This window comes from Amblyomma maculatum, chromosome 1 (genome assembly GCF_055883805.1).
Source record: "Amblyomma maculatum isolate TAMU_Amacu chromosome 1, ASM5588380v1, whole genome shotgun sequence".
Classification (NCBI taxonomy): Eukaryota; Metazoa; Arthropoda; class Arachnida; order Ixodida; family Ixodidae; genus Amblyomma; species Amblyomma maculatum.
The window spans coordinates 82,454,197-82,473,573 of record NC_139344.1 but is presented as its reverse complement, the minus strand read 5'-3'; the positions used below and the strand labels follow the sequence as shown (position 1 = coordinate 82,473,573).

The 19,377-nt window shown below is 45.7% G+C and overlaps 1 protein-coding gene across 1 annotated transcript in view; it reads right to left on the bottom strand.

Annotated features, from left to right (window-relative positions):
- LOC146202969 (tachykinin-like peptides receptor 99D) overlaps window positions 1-19,377 on the bottom strand; it is a 249,813-nt gene extending 230,436 nt beyond the window's left edge. Inside the window, exon 1 of the mRNA XM_084588464.1 lies at window positions 18,607-19,377. Within this exon, the coding sequence (XP_084444590.1) occupies window positions 18,607-19,362 (756 nt within the window). The 5' untranslated portion in view covers window positions 19,363-19,377. The remainder of the gene's footprint in view (window positions 1-18,606) is intronic.

Here is a 19,377-nt window from a genome sequence, read left to right as displayed (position 1 = left end):
GAGAAAAAAACACACCTGGTATCGTTAAGTAATTACCACTAATAAAGTTTGCTATCAAGAGGGGTTATCAACTTACACCTGTCAATATAACTTCTCATAGCTGATATGCGCACTGCAAACTTCGTAACCTTGTTCACAGACTTTCCTATGCGAACCTTGGTTACGCTGAATATTTAAGCCGTTCGGAAAAACGAGAACCATGAAGAAACTATCAAACAAAAAAAAAAAATAACAAAAACATACAGTCTCACCGCTTCTATTGTAATATATATTTATTCTTCAGCCTCATTTTGTGGAGATGCTTTTACGGTTGGTAACCGACTTGCCAAGTACAGATATGTAGATTAACTTGATTACCTACTCTTACCTGAGCATGAAATCTAGAAGTAACGTGTGCAGGTTTATCCTGCCATTGTCGGCACAGTTCGAAGGCTGCGGTGGATGGAAAATTCATTTACTTTTGATTGTTTTCTGCGCATTCATTGTGCCACGAATATGAGCCACGGATATGAGCATGGATATGAGCAAAAAGCAGGTATAAACATAATTATGTACTATAAGCACTGCTCGACCGAACTAGATACACTGAGTTGGACGTGAGGCGTCGCACCAAGACTCACACTGCTCTCCGGTATCATCTCAAGAGCGGTACCCGAGGCGGTCGCGTGGTGTCGGCCTGGTACGGGACAGTTCCGAATATTTGGGCTCGGGCATGTTTCGAATGTCAGCACGCTGGCGTATATCGCCCTGTAATATTCACCCGCGCAGCGGCCCATCTGTGACAGCTGCGTGGGCTGCACTGACACAACACACGTTGCCTATAGGAGTTCGCGTGCGGCACCAGAACACTAAATTCGAGCCATACTGCATCATCAATAACGACGTCCATGACGCATAGTCACTGGCCTGCATTGCCCATTTCCTTCCATTGCCCTGAACTCAACAGGGGCTTCACAATTCTTCGGAGTGATTATTGCAGTGCCGATATCCCGCCAACTTATGAAAAGATACCATATTTTCTTGGGGAAACTTCGGCAAGTTTTCGGGTCGTCGAGATGCCCTAGCTGATCGCGAGAAAAGGACGTAGGGTCAGTGTGACGAAGCAACGTGAACCTGTAACTTCGCAGCTTACAGGAGGCAGCTGGCTTGTTCTGCAAGTCTTTCATTCACGCAAGTCGGAATTAGTCACACAAATGCTCTTCTAGCAATACGCAACACCCTTTATGCACTAATCCTCATTTCTACTTTTCTTTTTATCTAATACACACTCACATTACAGTTAGTCACTCTTAATATGAACGCTAAAGTCTCGTATCGCCGACGCGAAAATTGGGATTAGGAAGGGCATTAACTAATGCGTGTCACAGACGCCGCAAATCGACTATGCCGTGTAACTCTGAACGCGTTCCATCATGAAATTTGTGAAAATTTATGCTCAACTGTCGATCCCATTATTTCGTCAAAATCAAGAGAGAGGGGAAAAGTTGTAGTCAAATCACGCACTGCATGCCTCGATGCTCGCGAGATTGCAGCCTTATATTTACAACACACACACACACACACACACACACACACACACACACACACACACACACAGACACACACACACACACACACACACACACACACACACACACACACACACACACACACACACACACACGCACACACACACACACACACACACACACACACACACACACACACACACACACACACACACACACACACACACACACACACACACACACACACACACACACACACACACACACACACACACACACACACACACACACACACACACACACACACACACACACACACACACACACACACACACACACACACACACACACACACACACACACACACACACACACACACACACACACACACACACGCGCGCGCACGCCCGCACGCACGCACACACACACACGCACGCACGCACACACGCACGCACGCACACACTCAGGCACGCACGCGCACACGCACACGTACACACACATTCTCTCTCTCTCTCTCTATGGAATTATTATCTTCATCATTCGAAGCTGTTTTTGTTCGGTAAAGAAATTACCTGCAGAGTCCTTTGGTAAAACATTCGACCGCTCGTGGGAAAGAAAGAATGGACCGCGCCAGACAACACTTCCTATGCGCGCCGTGCAACTTCGCAACGTCCATCTTCATTTCCTGGTTTGGAGAAGCGATTCGTATTTCTAGGGACTCTATGACCCCGACTTTCTGAGCAGCAGGGATTTCAAATGAAGCCGGAGTCACTGTCTCACTGGAAGCAAAGATAAACACTTCGAGAAAAAAACAGACTGAAAAGTCGCTGCCACAAACTAAGATGCCGCGCTGCAAAGGAATAAATCTATATCGGACTTGTCGTGTGCACACGGACAGGGCAATTCACTTTGCGAGTCGAGAAGGACAAAGTAAAAAGGCAAAAAAACAAAAATCCAGCACTGCACTAGCTTTCCACGTGTTTACGCTGAGTAGGTTAGTTTGTGAGAATCAATTGCGTTTGCACGGCGTATACTGTTGTAGATCACAAAGTCGGATGTACCTCAATGCTTGAAACTCACTGCTGTAGACTGAAATAGGCACACCAGTAGTAGTGAGAAAACGAATGATCGGAGAGGAACTGTCCCTTTACATGATATGTGGACAAATGCATGTTTTGAATTCATAGTAACTGACTTTCTTAAAGGCAGTAAGACGTAATTCTACGTGGTTTCGTGCAGTGAGCGGAATAACTTTTTTTTTTTAATTTAAACTCGGCAGTGGTTACCTTTTGCATACACTTTGATCTTTGTTAACCGATTTTAAAGACCGCTCAGTTTCGGCTGCATAGTTCCCACTGTGCATACAACAAATCAACAACTGTAGCAAACACAACAACAGAAAATAATAAATTAAGGAATTCATAATATATAAACCTTCTTTCTTCTTAAAGCTTCCTTTCATTTAGCATCCTAGTGCAATATGTCAGGGATTGGGAATTTCAACGCCACTTTGTTTATATTTGCAAAAACGGACGCGCAGGAAAGCAGCAGCTGCTTTATCTTAATGCACCATGTTTCTGATGTCAGCGAATGACGCGAATGCTCTTCTGCTAGATAGAATCCCTGCAAAGGTTTAAGGTTAAGCTGGTAGGATATTAATAAAGCAACGACCGCTGTCGTTCGCTGTCGGGCCATGCAAAATACGGCTGCCGCCGATTGGACGTTGGGTGCCGAGCGTGGGGATTGCAGTTCATCTGAAAGATGCTTTTTTGTAAGAGAAAAAGGAAAACAAAAGCGGGAAAAGAAAGTATGCTCGGTAGGAAGACTGCCCCGTGATCAAGGGCGTTGTCCGGATTGAAGATTGCAGGCTACGGCGTCTTCCGGTTTTATACCATAATCTTCTTTTCTTATTGCATTTTTTTTTCAATGTAAGCAGAAACTTTTCGACATTGTCCTTACAAATCTAAGGCCCAGGCATCAATGCGGTCCCTTGAGAACAAGCACATGAGGCTAGCCTCGTCACTACAGCAAACGAAAAATGAAAAACCATTTTTTTTTTCCGCGAGCGAAAGCACTGGCCTGAGATGGACCGCAGCCAGGATAGTTCAACTCGCCTTTTCCCGCTTCGAGTTTGTTTCAATGTATCCTGCACGAAAGTTGCACTTGGGGTGGATCCTAATTTTGACAACTGCTCAGAATTTGTTTGCTGCAATTTCGGGCTATCCGCTGCGCCACGCGAAGAGTACTCCGCGTGCCCTGGCATATTCAGAGTGTGCGGTCACTGTGTCAGTAACTGCACCATTGCTTCCACCGGCTTCTCTTAGAAATCACCTAATCGTGAGTTCTAAGTCGTCAGGCAATGCAGAGAGGGGATCATAAAGTTCCAGCTTTTTGCTTTGTCTGGAACCGTGTAAATTAATTAGCAGGATTAAGAACCCGCGCGAACTCGTGTGGTAAAGCTTCATTTTCACCTTGTTGCCTTGTGATACTGGCGGGAGCTATCGTGCGGCACGCTTACTCGCAAGTCGCACCCTCGAGGCCGCCGCCCTCCACGAGCAGCGCACAGCGCAACTCTCGGGAAAGAAAAACTCGCGCGACGCTCACGTCGTGAACTCGGCATCCTAAATATCGCAGATTCGTTGCTACCTTTATTGCGCGTGGCGTCGGTGCGAATGAGAGGAACACACATTCGCCCACCCTCGTAAACAACTCTCCTTCTTTTCACTCCCATCTGTCTATTTTCTTCTCTCGCATAACTTTTTCCCGTTTCTGCTTTCAGAGGCAAACATTGGGTTTTAGAAAGGGTCGGTCAGACTGGGTAACGACCTCCGTCAGAAGCGGGAATCCTGGCTCTCTGGCCTCGTCTGTCACCGCCATAAAAACGACACATGCACGTCTTTATTGTCTAAAAGTCTGTCGGTAGCGGAACGTCGACCGCATTGCCAACACTGGCTTTGCTGTGTGTGGACGCGCTCTTATGTGTACCGATGACTCCGTTCCTGCCACGTTCTTCTGCATCCGGCGCCTCTAAGTTGACCCCTAATTGATTGTATTGTTCACGGCTTTTGGGACCCAAATATACACGTGGGCTCCCTTTTTTAAAGTTTTTTTTTTTCTTTTTCAGGTATTTGTCATCATCTCTAGGGCATATAACGGCGTACGTATAGTGCTATCAAAACCAAAATGCTGTCGTAGGTCCTTTCCTTCGTGCGAGAGAATAGGAGAACATATCTATGAAGGCGCTGTCAGAATGAATGAACGAATGGATTTTTATTTTAGAGCAAGAAGTTGATGCTGGCGCCCTAGGTCGGGGACGGGCCCTCTGGCGACAGCTGCCTGTCTCCCCCGTTATACCAGTGCTTTCTGGTAATCCGTGCGTGAAATACCAAGCATCTCTTCTCACTGCTAAGTTTTGGGGCGTTAATAAACTCTAATTCAGTTTTTTTCTTTTTTCAGACGCCTTCACACATTGTATAGATTGAGATATTCCTTAGGAAAAGAAAAGCACATAAAGCTGAATATAACATGGGGTATATAGTCGTTTATAGGAAGCTACGGTGTCGCAAGTATTAGTTCGGAGTTAGCGTAACTCTACCTTTTCTTCCTGGGTAAGTTCTTCACGAACGCATGAGCATGCATGTTTTGAATGTGTGTGAGATAATAGAGGAACAAATTAGGGAAATGTTAATGATCAAGCAAGTAACAAAATGCATGAACGCGAACGCGGATCCACAAAAGGAGTCGCAGCCGGGATAGATTGACGCTATTGAGTAATAAGCCTTAAAGGCTTAACTTAAGTGTCCCCACCCCTCAAGTTTTTTGTTTGAGTGTCAATCCTGAGCGCTCCTTGTTCTTTCTGCTTTCCTTGGCTTGCGTTATTCAAGGTGCGCGTCTAGTGATATCTGCGAGATTTTAATTATTTTTTTTTTTTAGTTTTCTGGTTATCCTTCTTCTAAGTCTGCTCTATCCGCCTCATCCTAACCTCTCCAAAATATCCTTGTGCGATAAGATGGGCCTGCGTACGTTTATAGAATATATTGTGCATCCCAGTCCCTTCGCGGTCAACTTTCCAGCTTGTAGACACAGCGCATGTTGATTTGATTACCCAGTGAGGAAATAGACCTTTTCTCTCCTTTTTTTTTTTTTTAGCGCACATGCTGCTCGACGTACGTCACCCTGCTCATAATAAACGGCCGTGTTAGCTGTGCCGAATCTTTTTCCTTCACCCCCTATAACACGAGGTCGGTGATGTCTGTGAGCTCTTCGAGTACCGTGGATGTGCGGATGTGCGAGCCTATAGTATCTTTACCGTATTGCCAATTCTTATTGGTTCACTCCTGATTTTAACTTATTGTAATTGCGTCGTCTGCGAGCTTTTTCCCCTTAATAATCAGTATCAATTGAGACGGTTGTGGCGAGAATTCATCCGTATGTCTCCGCGTACTGCTGCACCGCGCATACACAAAATTTCTGAAATTTTCTGGGGAGAGTTTTTGAACGTAATATTTGGGCATGTTGTTTAATATCCCAGGATCCTAGTATTTTGCTATATTCGCCTCATCGGTTTTTCATGACAACCTGGCTTATTTTGTTTTTTTTTTCTTTACAGTCCTAATTACTCGTCGTGAGCGCCGGACAAACTTAGGCAAATTTTTTGTCGTACATCGGAAGCTTGGACCATTTCTATGAATATGTTCATAAAAGTATCTAATATTATTCCTCAGAAGCCTCGCAATTAAAGGTTGTTCAAGAACCATGAACATGTAAGCTACTTGTTGGGACCTTGCCTGTCGCTTTCTGTCCGAGCCGGTACTCGTCCAGGCTGTGGTATCGTCGGCGTAAAGAGTTTATTTAACCGACTCTAATTCTGCTAATATTTCTGGTAACTCTCGCACTTCCGCGATAACTGAATGAATAACAGCACCATCCATTGTGGTGTGCCCCTGCTGCCTATTAAGATCTATTTCGACTTGATTTCCCATATCGTTATATTTCCTTTTTCATTAGCTGAGAACTTTATGCTGATATCCTTCTTCAACGCTTAATGCTTGATAATTTTTGCAGTATGACTTGCTGTTTAACATTATTGAATGTTTCCTTAGAGTTAAATGCTAGAATCGCCCAGTAATTATGTGACTAATTGCTCCGTTTGCTCTCCCACGCATGTTGTTAGATCGGCTCGAGGTTGCTGACTCACGGTTCCTTCCCAAGCTTTGTTCCTGCATACTTCCATTCTTGTGGGATCATGGCTTCATAACAGCGTCAACAAATGTCGATGACTAATCAACAACCAAAGCTCACCGCAATGCCGAAAAAAAAAATTCTAGCGGGCACTTTGGACCACTAAAGAGCGATGAGGCGAAAGGCACTATAGCGCGGTGGATCGTAACCCTCCACTGGGGCACATCTATCTCAATCTCTTCTTTCACTCCCACCTTCCTCCCTTCCTTTACGGCGCGGTGCATGTGTCCGCGGAGAATTGTGACAGATACTGCGCCTTTTCTATCCTGTAAATCAATTTGAAACGCCGCTGATGCCTGCTGTACCAACGCCTCCTAGACATCTGGGTCTGCTTCTGTTTGCTGTCTGGTGCGGCGTTCAAGGAAGCGGCAAATGAAAGGCGCCGCACGGACTCCTGGATCGGACGCCCGGCGGGGTCAGCTTCGTATATGCAAGAATCGCCTCGTGACGTCATGACCAGTCATGACGGTACATCGCGCGCACCTTGTCGAACACAACCGGCATTCCATTGAACGCATCAAAGTTCACCGTCGTTGTATAAATTGTTTACAGGAAATTAAGGGCGCAGTATCTGTCACTCACGGAATCCCGCTATCCACAAGGGGAATTATGATGAAGGTTTCACGATCCTGAGCGTGGCGCAGTTCGTAAAGCGCTCGGCTGGGGGTCCAAGGGATGGAGGCTCGATTCCCGGTGGAGGCAAGGTTTATTTATTTTTAACTATCTCCCTCGAAAGTGCGACAGCCTCTGCCGACAGCCCCTGCTGACAACTACGATGCATTAAAAGGTTTCGCCTTAAAATAGATAAGGTTGGAAGCAACACTATGGTGTGCGATGAGTAGCACATCGGCCGAACACGGGCTGCGTACCGGAAATGCCGTGAAAGCGTCATAGCGACATACCGAGAGGAGAGGCAGAAGTGCCGTAAATTTCGACGAAAATTGGAATAAGGTCTATTTTCTTGCTCGCTTTTTGCCCGTCGTTGTTGGTCTTGCTTTATGCCTCATCAGTGAACATCAACATCTTCTTAATTCGTTCGAGGTGGCTCTGATCTATCAATTCCGTCCCTGTCTTACATGTTATGTAATGCACAACAGAGGAATTGAACGATAATATTTCGTTCCTAGCATGGGTTCATAACAGATAAAAGGATGGTGACAAGCAACGCAGGTTGACTGTATGTTACGCAATAACTACTCACCATGGATGTTTCGTTTGAAAGCAAGCGCATAGAAAAAAAAATGCTCCAACTCATAACTGCTCATTAGATCGAGGCCCACGTTCCGGCGAGTTCGAGCAGTTCAAGCTGCCCTGAAAGGATTTTGCTTCCGACGCCGCCGTTCCTTTCTGAGGATACTTTCTCTTCGGCAATTCAGATTTATGGAAATTGCAGCGTCTCCAAGTGGATGTAGCGAATCTATCTGCACGTGCAGCGCTACCGATGTCTGAAGTGCCATATATATGATCACTTTAGTTCTTTCCATCTCATTATTGACGAAGCGCTTGACAGCGTGCGTGTCGTCCTGTCCTCTTACGCGAAAAAAGCGGCCAGTATTGTCGACCGTGCTGATGGTGAAATGCCTATGCAATGCCGTAGGTGACTCTTAGACAGGGGAAGGAGAGGGGGGGGGGGGGGGGAGCGTTCTCTTTTGAACTTTGTATTTCAACAATTATTTCATTTGATTCGTCGAGAAGACAGCATTCAGCACGGTTGCTCTACGCAAATTTCTCGCATTGTAGACCCGACCGCACCGCTCTTTCCCCATCCTTTTTCTTATAAATCCCCCTGCGGTGCTGACGAAACTCATCACAGCAAAGAAGGTGCCGACTAACGCGTAGCGCATTGCGCGCCTCTCGATAAAGATTTCTGTATACCTGATCACCGCGGATTCGTCAGGATTCGTTTCTTTCTGCATTTCACCGCTCTGAAAAAAAAAAAAAAAAAAAAAAAAAAAAAAAAAAAAAAGTTGTGGCCGTAATTGCGTTATCATCGATGGCAGCCTACAGTGTAACCGAAAAATCCCACGTGGACTGCATCGATGTAAAGGAAATGGATGATACGAGACTGAAAATGCAGAGAAAATGAAGGGGCTCCAACGATAGCAGTAATTAAGTTACGTTCGGATTCCTTCATCATCAGCCTGACTATACCCACTGCCGGGCGAAGGCCTCTCCCGTATTTCTCTACTTAACCCGGTTCTGTGCTAGCTGCATTCACTTGACCTCTGCGAACTTCTTAATCTCATTCGCCCACCTAACTTTCTGCCGCCCCTGCTACGTTTTCTTTGCCTTGGAACCAGTTTGTTGCCCTAAGCGACCATCGGTTATCCTCTCTTCGCACTACATGTCCTGCCCACGCCCATTTCTTCTTCTTAATTTCCACTAGAATGTCAGTAACTTGAGTTTTTTCTCTGACCCACTCTGCACGCTTCTTGTCTCCTAATTTCTTACGTTGTGTCATTACTGAAACCATATTCATAGGACAGGCGCAAGCAATTTCGCCTCTTGACAGGAAAATGAGCTCATGCTGTCTCATTTCTGTCCATGCTTCTCTTCGTACACTGTGTTCGGATTCTGCAAGAGAAGAAGGAGGTAGCGACAGGTGTCATACCATTTCTACGTTTGCAGTGCGGATAGATTTTGTTCCTTTTTTTAAAGGTACAACTAACTAACTTTCCCCGATACAATAAGAGGCGTGCGTCCAACGGACTGCGTATCCGCACTGCACTAGCGAAATATTACTTCTACACTGAACTCCGAATTGAGGAACCAATAGGAACGGCTTGCCTTTGCGTTCTGTGCTATCGGTACTAAAGTTAAAGTAAGTCGCATTATAAATGACGTTACAAACACAATAAAATTTCCCGAAAACATAATATGACGCGTCATTAAAAGAATGATTTCATAACATTGCCGGAACCGTAATGTATTGAAAGAGCCTGGTTGTTAAAAGCTTTCACCTGGTGCGTACAATGGATGTAATAGCAAAGTAGTCTTCCAGAAATTTTGCTGGCCCCCTTGAACGTTTGGCAAGAGCGAATCTTGCTCCCGAGCTGCATATTACGCAGTGGGGCACTTTACTCCACTGGCTCTATTCTCTATATATCTAACCGTAAGTATACAAGCTTTCAGATTTGAAGAATAAAAAGCGAAGATTAATCGGACGTGATTCTGCGAACAAAAGTGCTCTATCCCAGGTGTCCCAACTAAGTTTAAAAAAGCTTTGACAAAAAAAAAAGAACTTAGTACGCTTAGTCAGTGAAACCAACTAGACTCTGGAGAGTCGCGCGACTTACCCTGCAGAAATGTTTTTCTCCGAAGTCACTAATCCGTAAGGATAAATTAGCTAACTTTGCTCAATTTTTCGCATGAGAAACAAGACGCCAATCCATTAGTTGTAGACTGCCTTGAAAAACAGCTGACTTCAGTGATTACATCAATAGCGCTTACTCAGCTTTGTTTACTGGCCTTAAAAGGTAACTGACACGTGTCCGGCTTCTCACTCCTATCTCTCTCCTAGTACACGCACAAAACCCCATCGAGGGTATAATTGCAGAGTAAAGCGAATATTGTTTTCTGAGACATATCTTGGGACGTTCAGTTCACCTCACTCTCACTTGGAACTCTTGCTATTGTGCCAGTTATCTTCAAAACCAGAAAATGAAAGAAAAAAGAACCCAATGTAAACGGTATCCTGGCGCAAACATTTCAATCAGCTGTTTTTCACTGCCATGTACAACTCCTGCATTTATGGACGCTTTCTTCGTCAAGGAGAATAATTTAAAGGTATGTGAATTAGTCGTTATAATATAATCAAGTTTCGAGAGCCAAAAACAAAGTACTGCAGACTAGGCCACGCCAGCCTCAAAGATGGTTTCACTGGACTAGGAGATTTTGTCTCCTTTAAGTGCTTATTCATTTAGCTGGGACATCAGGTATTGGGCGCAAGCGCAACCACTGGCGCAAACAGTGCTAGTGTCGACCTATAGGGGAGCAAGTGGGATCACGTGACTCCTTTTACTGCTGCTGAAGCAGACACTCGATTGAATTTGTGCATTTTAAAAGCTAATAGTCGCGTTTATTCCTGTAGTTTTGGTTGATAAACAGTACCAGCCTTGCACTTTTTAATCTTGCATTGTTACTGAGGCTGCTGAAGTTTATTTAAGCTGTTGCTAGGGCCCGTTACTGTATATACTTTGTACCCGGACGCAAGCAAGGGAACCCGGAGCAAGCTCCCATTACTACCCGAAACATAACCTCACAGAATCTTCCTTAATCAAGATTTGAACGAGCAAAGAAGCGAGTGATTATTTTTATGTGTGCAGCACGCATCTCAGCTTGCAAGATTTCGTCCATGGAGTTGGCGCTAAACAGTTCGGTGTGCGGTAGAAGGAACGGCGAACGCGTTTTAATTTGCACTTGTCATTTGCGAGGCTAACGATAACTTTGCTGGAAGGATGGGAAAGATGTTGGCTCCTTCATAGAGCAGTACGCTTTCAAAGAAAAGAAGCATTGTGCGAAAGCCAGAAGGTCTCAAATTATTCTAAATGAACGCGTTGACACGGAAGTTTCAATGAAGGGAACTACAAGATTCTGCCGCCTGGGGCAGCGGTATGCATGATGAGTTGTTTCAGACAGCGTGTCCAGTACTGTAGTATTTTCAAATGACAGAGCCTGAACAAATGAAAGATAGAGCATTGCATATATGTTGTGATGTGGTAATGGAGGGTATGCATAAAAAAAAAAAAAAAAGAAAACTACTGTGCTCGGGGAAACAAATATCCGCTATAACCAATAATGCCAGTGCAAGAATTCGCTGCGTAAAATGCACGTCTTCACACTTTCTAAAAAATTGATCCATGTCATATCCACAGTCAAATTTGTCTGCTCTACTACTTCCAAGGGAGCAGGCGAACGGTACCGCTTCCGCCGGCGCTATGCGATGGCGCTCAGCATCTGTCAGACTCCCGACAGTCCTCTGCTCTTGCATGTGAATCCTTTTACCTTTTCAGTGACCGCTTACATCTGACTGGTTGTGTGAAAGCTGCAGGTTCCGTTTTTTTTTTTTTTTTTTTCCTCATAACAGCAGCAATGCTGCAGCCGGTGCGCGTCGTGGAAGCTGGGCAACTTCGATAACTCTCGATTCGGTGAAGCGCTGCGTGGGTCTAATACTTCTGTATAAGCTTATAAAGGCCCAGACCGAGGTGTATATTAATAAATAAATGAATGTAATGCTGACGCGCAACTGAACGGCCTACTTAGTTCGTCACGCGGGCGCTTCCGAGAGGTGGCGCCACGGTATGTCTTCGCGCACAATAGTGCCATTTTTTAACCGTTTACATGCTTGTATCTTGTCAAATACGTGAAATACGTCTATGTGCTCTGCGTATATAGGTTTCAGAGCAAGGCGGAAATCATCTAAGTGATATACTATAATGATGAGACGATTAATTCACTCTATATAGGTAATTAATCGTCTCAAAACTCAAAAAGTGAAATCCACGAATATATTTATAAATTTCACTTTCTTATTATTAGTATTTTTTTTTTTTTTACAGGGCAACGTTATTGTTATAAGCTGAAGGCAGTAAACATTCGAAGGTGAGCCCCGTTTTCAATTTTGTTTTCATTCGGGGGTGTGGTTTCATATATCGAAGCTCATTGAGTTCGATTCCTTGCATTTCACAGTCAGAAAGTGGCGTCTGTTACACTTGTAACGCATCAAGCACGGACGCTGTTTGTATACTTGATCATGCAGAAGCAGTTAACGTTGCCACGCGAATTCACGTTATTATAAAATTACGCAATGTGGGAAACCCAAGTCAACGAGCTTTAAAATGCACATGTTTTGACATTGGATATTTTTAAGGGCAGAGCCACCTTTCATGTTGAAAGCCTTATATTTCGCAATATAGTATTGCCCCTCGAAGCAAAAAAAGAAAAAAAAAATGCTTAATCAGTTTGAATTCATCATTTGTCTAATAATCAAACTCTATCATGCGCATATGACGTCCACTTTGCTGCAAAAACCCGCCTATACAGACTTCACCGACGTCTCTCGTGGTTTTCAAAATACATGCTTGCAAACGGTAAAAAAAAAAAAAAAAAAAAAAAAGCCAAGTTTTATCTTGGATAAGCACGGATATATGTACTGAAGCGTAATTTAGGGCTTCATTATCAATGTTTGCTTCTCTTAGTGTTTTCGTGCCATGTTTAGCTATAAGTTTTGCTTCGTTTAACTTATCCTACTTCTCTCAGAGCACCGTCGTCATCACAACCACCAGCAGCAGCATAGCGACGACGAAGTGACTGCTTTGCTACGTGTTGCCACGTTTAGCTTACTATTTACCGGATTCTGCAAGCTTCTATCAGGATGAAGGAGGCGTAATTAACATCTTCAGCGTAACACTGTCAGAGGAGATGAAGACGACGGCATCCAAAGAGCAGCGTGAAAGACTGGCAGCTTATATCATGAAGAAACCGGCTACGGAGGTGGGGCAGTAAATCACACACACACACAAAAAAAAGCGAGATTGCGCAGTGATCTGGCCTAGCGACCCTGAAAGTTGATTTCTTCTTTCTTTTTCTCGGCGTGGGTTCGGAACGAACCTATTGGTGGCGAGTTTTTTTTTTTTTTTTTTTTCTTTTTCCAAACGGTTTTTCAAGCCATCTCGTCGGAATTCAAGAATGCGAGTAGAAATGCATCTGCATAAAAAAAAAAAAAAATATCAACCGGCGTTGTGTATAACGATTGAGAGTGCTTCCGTAAGTCTTCCTCTACAGTTTCACGTACGTGTGCATTGGTTTTACATAGAAACTCTGAAAGAATAGACGCCTCGTGTTTTCCAAGTGGGATGTGTAAAGCGCGATTTTATACCTATACGCGATGCAAGTCACATTCGGCCTTTTGTACTGCTTCGCCAATACATTAAGGTTTGCAAAAGCATAGCTTGGTTTCAGTTTGAAAACTTTCGAAAGACGTATTTTACAGCAATTTTCTTGGTAGCGTTTATTTTTTTTTTTTAGCTGCACCTTTTGATTTCATGTCTGAAGCACCGAAAGATGGATCCGCAGCAAATGCTGCGCGCCAATGAGGACATATTGGCGCGCAGATTCTTAAGCCGTCGGTCGCATCGCGCCCCCTTATGCGTCGCGCAGAATATGACGCAACGCTGCAGTATTATGCGTCGCACGTGAAGCTGTCCTCAAAATACGAAAATCGAGCGCCCCAGCTTCTCATCATCAAGAAGAATACCAGTTCATCGTCTCCACAGGTTGACATGCGTATACGATTCCCGCGTTCTATTATTGCGTCTTTTAAGACGCTGAGTGTGTCGAACAGACACAGGGCAAGCAAGTGCAGACACCCACTACGCAGCGGAGTATACAGCCATTGTGTCAACGAAGGCAGCGTACCGCTTATTCGCTGCTTGATCGAGTAAACAACGACACACTATTTTCTTATGCACAGTGGCGATGTACATATTCCCCGTGATCTTCTGGGAGTGCGCGAGTGGGAACAAAAGCAGCCGTCGACAGCGGTAGAAAGAGAACTTTCAACGTCAAAGATGCTGTGCTGTCAAGATGCTGTGCCGAAGTTCTTGTGTCGTAAAATTCTCCCTCACTCCGGAGCAAGCTTCACTTTCTAATACACAAGATGCCGTTTAAGGCTCTTCCGATGCCCCACCTGCACTCCGCGCGGTTCGTAAAGCTACGACGAATGCTGTTACAAAAGTCGTAAACAGCGCGCCAGAGCAAAATGTGAAATAGCAAGTAAAACGAGAAACAAAAGGGGGCGATCGTTTCGTACAGGACGCCACAGACAATGCAGCGAAGGAGTCGCGGGCCTACACGAAACGGCGCGAACGAAACACGTTCGATTTGCCGACCGAGAGTGTGCGCGGAACTCGAGAACGCGCCAGCTGCGATAGCGCTGGCTGCTTATTGAGCGAGGGAGGGCATTGTCACACACACGACGCCAGCACAGGCGACCAGCTACTCCCCCGACCCGGATGGCGAAGCAGCCGCGCGCGACAACACGGTCGCGGGATTCGCGCGCGGAAGTGCGCCAGGCGCCAAGTGAAGAGCGCTCGAATCAGGTGCGCCACTGCGCTTGCAGCTTCTCCACAAGAGCCGAGAAAATACCGCCCCGAGGGCGGAAGTGCTCTTTTGCTGTCTGCCTCCTGTCGATGTGGTCTATTAGACACTGGATGTGGTTTCGTGAGATGAAAAAAAAAAAAAAAAAATGTACTAGAGAGAGAGAGAGCGGAAAGAAAGAGAGACTCACCACCTTGGGGCGCACTCGCGTCAAAGACGAGACGTTAGCGACGTGCGCACCTTCGTTTGGTGTTCCTGTCTCGCTTGCATTGCGTACTGCACGCGCAAGTGTGCGTTAACATGCACTAAACGTGTCCTTTGCGTTTGCCGGCTATATATTACAGTGTCAGGAAGGGGCGTCGGCCATGTCCTGGCAAGCGGGCCGCGCGCGGGCAGGTTTCCGCGCAGCTGGCAGCGTTCGCCCGTATACGCTTCCAGCGAAGACCGAAACGGGATGTGGCTTGCATTGCACTTGTTAGCCCGCGTGTTTATTTTTGCATGCGGAGACGCGTCTGAACGTAAAGGCATCACCGAATGTGTTCGTATATACTGCGTGTACGCGCATTAATATCGCTGTGAACTGGTCTCACCGGGTGGTTTTTTCTGAAGTAAAAAAAAAAAAAATGCGATGGTTAATATAGATAGTTTTTTATCGTTATCATGGTCAGAAACCTGAAGGCTTTCGCAAAAGAGGACTATACATGCTGTGGAGGTATGTTTGAAACAGTTAGCGATTCCTGAGATATTTTTCGGCAAGCTGCCATCCTTCTGGGCTCTGATTTCGAAAACTGGGGTCGCGAAGAGCACTGAAAGCTCCACCGACGTATAATGCCCATTAAGAAAGTGAAAGATGCTTGTTTTGGAGGACATAAATTGCTGCACTTATTAATTAAACAAGGACCACATAATTGACCTGGCCAATTTGTTTTCTTCGTCATCTGGTTATGTTTTTGCTCACTCGATCATGTACCCAGTGTATGACTGTATTAAAGAATACTCTGAGACGTGTCTGAACGCATGCTTTGAAGGCCAGAGTTGGCTATCTTCCGTCTTCTGTGTCCGCCTATGAATGCTGATTTCTTGCCTTTTAAACCTGATTGCTAGTTTTTGTATTATTTTGTTAACTTGCATCTTTGTTCTCTATAAATCCACTCCTGTAACAGTTCAAAGAAAAAAAAAGACGCACCAACGAACTGGAACTCCTTTCTGCTTGTGTAATAACTACTTTAAGAATTCATCTCCGATTGAAATAAACTAGCCAACAATCAAGTGTCACAGCTGGGACGGACGCTGTTGACCCCGTATATTGCCTAACGCGTGTTACCGCAACGCATAAGTCACAACCTTTTCTTATTTTAATGCCCTTTTTAAACAACAGCATTTTATTAGTAACGCTAGCAGCATCACCTCAACACGCGCTGTCATTTTGTACTTTGGCTGTTTTGGCCACTTTCTTTGTTTTCCCACCCTGCTATTACACTAACGTTACTGATTTTGATATCAATAATGAAATTAATTTCTACAAAATTATGAGTTCTTATGAAGAATAAATCATCATCCCTCGCATCAGCGAGAATACTATACATATGCAATTCGCCCCACTTCCCTGCATACGGCGCGGCAGCATTAAACCCAGAGCTGCTTTTCACTGCCCGTCGGTAAATTGCTAGTTTGAGCGAGCCGACAGCCGCAGTCATCAGCGGCATACCCGTACCTTGTCTCGCGAAGCGGATCCACTAGAGAAAGACATTTCTTTCGGGACAGCGAGCGTAGTCGAGGGTTAAGTGCACTATATAGATGAGCCGGCCGCGTGGCTCATCGCAAATGAGTCGCTCGTATAGAGTCGGGACGGAGGAATTAAATCTTTCCACGTTACGAAAGCGTCACTTTTACAAGCCCCAAGCGAGCAACGCTTCCGCGGCTTGACACGTTTAGTTTAGCAGTGGTAGCAGAGAAAGGAGGAAGGTAATTTCGACAAACGCAGTGAGAACGACCGCTTCCTTTAAAATATTATTCGCGTTCACCCACCGTAACAATTCCGACCTAAATTGCGATGGCGAAATATGTTTCTGCCATAACAGTTCAAAATTAAGTTTATTAAGTAATGTTTGTCAAGTACCGAGCAGACCGCGACATTTACTCGCACCCCTAATGCCGGCTTATATTCACAGACACGCAGAGAAGGCGGATTGATCGCGAGACATATGCATAGTAATATATATATTTTTTTCAAAACATCTGCTTCGGCTTTTGAAAAGATACAGTGCGAATATTTTACACTGTATATACTTGTCTGGCAAGTCAAGAAAGAGGAGACGCAAACCTTTTCTTCTGTGAATAAAAACTTGCCCTACGCAAAATAAGTTCCAATGCGTATATTGGCGATGGCGTACCGGTACTTTATCTCTTGACGCCCGTCTGTAATTATTTCCGGCCGGGCTGTGGTGAGCGATGTACTACACAAGTAATACAAATTAGGTTCATGGCATACTTGTGCAAAATTAGCGACGCTCCTGACACAGCTAGTATACTTTCTATGTCGAGATATGAGACTTTTTGGATGAAGGCTACCGGCAGGAAACACAACTCGAGCGCAGGGCGAACGAGCCAACAAAAAACCAAGAGGTCTTGCACTTAATGAACAACAGTTCTTAAAATTTTCGTATTTATTCCACGAAACGATTAAAAGTAAGCAATGAACCATAAAATGATCGATTCTTTCGGGGCAAACAAGTCGTTGCGCTTTTGTCCGTTCCTACTGCTGCCAATATTGTTTGACTTCCGAAATGGTTTATATTCCTTTCTTCTCTAAGTCTCTCTTTTTTTTTTTCTTTTTGTTCCGAGCCATTTCAGGACTGCTTCTTCAAATTCGCTGCCGTCGCTGAGTGCGAACTAGCTTGTTCACCCGGGGAAGAGCGTTGTGCGGTTTCCGGTTCCGCACGTCGAATAAGCGGGACGCAGATGAAACCACAAAGCGCTGCGGGTTCGCACTCGCAAAGCATTCAACAGCTGTCCCTTTCACAAACTGTACTCTTCCTTTCCGTATTTCTTACCCGCGGTTCAGGTTTTTCCAGTTTAACACTGCACATTTTAAAACTTCTTTCTCACTTGTGTGGACGAAGCGACTACTCAGCTCCCATGGGCCGTTTGTTAGAACGGAAAGGATATACAAACTTGCTTTAGAGTAATGTTGAAGTACACCAGTTAACTTTTTTTTTCTTCACGTGCCTGTAGACGACGAGAAAGCCGAAGAAGAAAACTGAAGGTCCCCAAACTTTGTCTCACCTTTCCGAGTTAAGTTCGGGTTGAAGTTATACCCGCCCTGGTATGAAATGGAGCAGAGTGCGCAGACATGGAAGCGTTCTTGCGCCGCATGAACGCTTCCACATAATTTTCGCACCGCTCTGCACGGAGACGCTCGCGCAAGTTGAGTTAAAGTACCGTATGGTTCCCCAAAACCGGAATCATTTCCTTTCTGCACCTTCAGTCACATACAATGCCTCCTCCCTTGTAGCTGAGGTAAGCGCCTAAAGATTGCGCTAATGGTACCTGTAAAACTTGTCGGCCTTCCTTGTAGTCCACCATATCAAGACTGATTTTTTTTTTTTTTTTTTTAGGACTTCAAATGCATCTGATGCACTTGGAGACCACTACAAGGGAGGCTGCCCCAAAGGAAGTTAGGTGAGGCATAGCCGTTTCCGGAAGCAAGCAAATCAAAGTGCTGCACATGTTCAGTCCAGATGGGTCGGAGGAAGCTCACCTTTCTCTTGTTGCGGATGATGTTCGTGTCGCGTACGGTCTCGGCGTTGCCGGGAGTGCGCGAGTTGCGCACCGCACCGCCGATGCGTCCGTACGTGTAGCAGATGACGCACAGGGGCAGAAAGTACTGCAGGCCAACGAGCACGTGGTTGTACACCTTCCATGCGAATGGCGGCAGTACGACGTTGATGCAGAAGGGCCGCGACACCTCTCCGGACACGGAGTCGTAGACGAGGATGACGCGCAGTGCCAGCGCGTAGGGCAGAGCGGCGGCCGTCGACACGGCCCACACGACGCCGATTAGCACCTTGGCGTTGAACTTGGAACAGCAGCGGGCCCGCAGCGGCGCCGTCACTGCGCGGTAACGGTCCAGCGCGATGGCCGTCAGCGTGAAGATGGACACGTTGACCGAGAGCACTTGGACAAAGGGGCAGAAGGCGCACATGAATTCGGGCAGCACCCAGCGCTGGAGAAGAGCGGCCTGGAACTGGAACGGGATGGAGAAGAGCCCAATGATGATGTCAGCCACGGCCAGGTTGGCGATGAAGAAGTTGGTGACGGTCTGCATGCGCCGTGACGTGGCCACGATCCAGAGTACCATGGAGTTGCCGGCGACGGCCACAAGCGAGATGATTCCGTAGCAGAAGGAGAGGAGCACGATAATTTCCACGGGCACCTGGTACAGTTCGTCGTCATCGGACGAAGCGTTGACCGGTGGCAGGCTGCCGTTGGTCAGACTTTGGTTGACGGGGTCCATGCTGCTCGCGGGCCC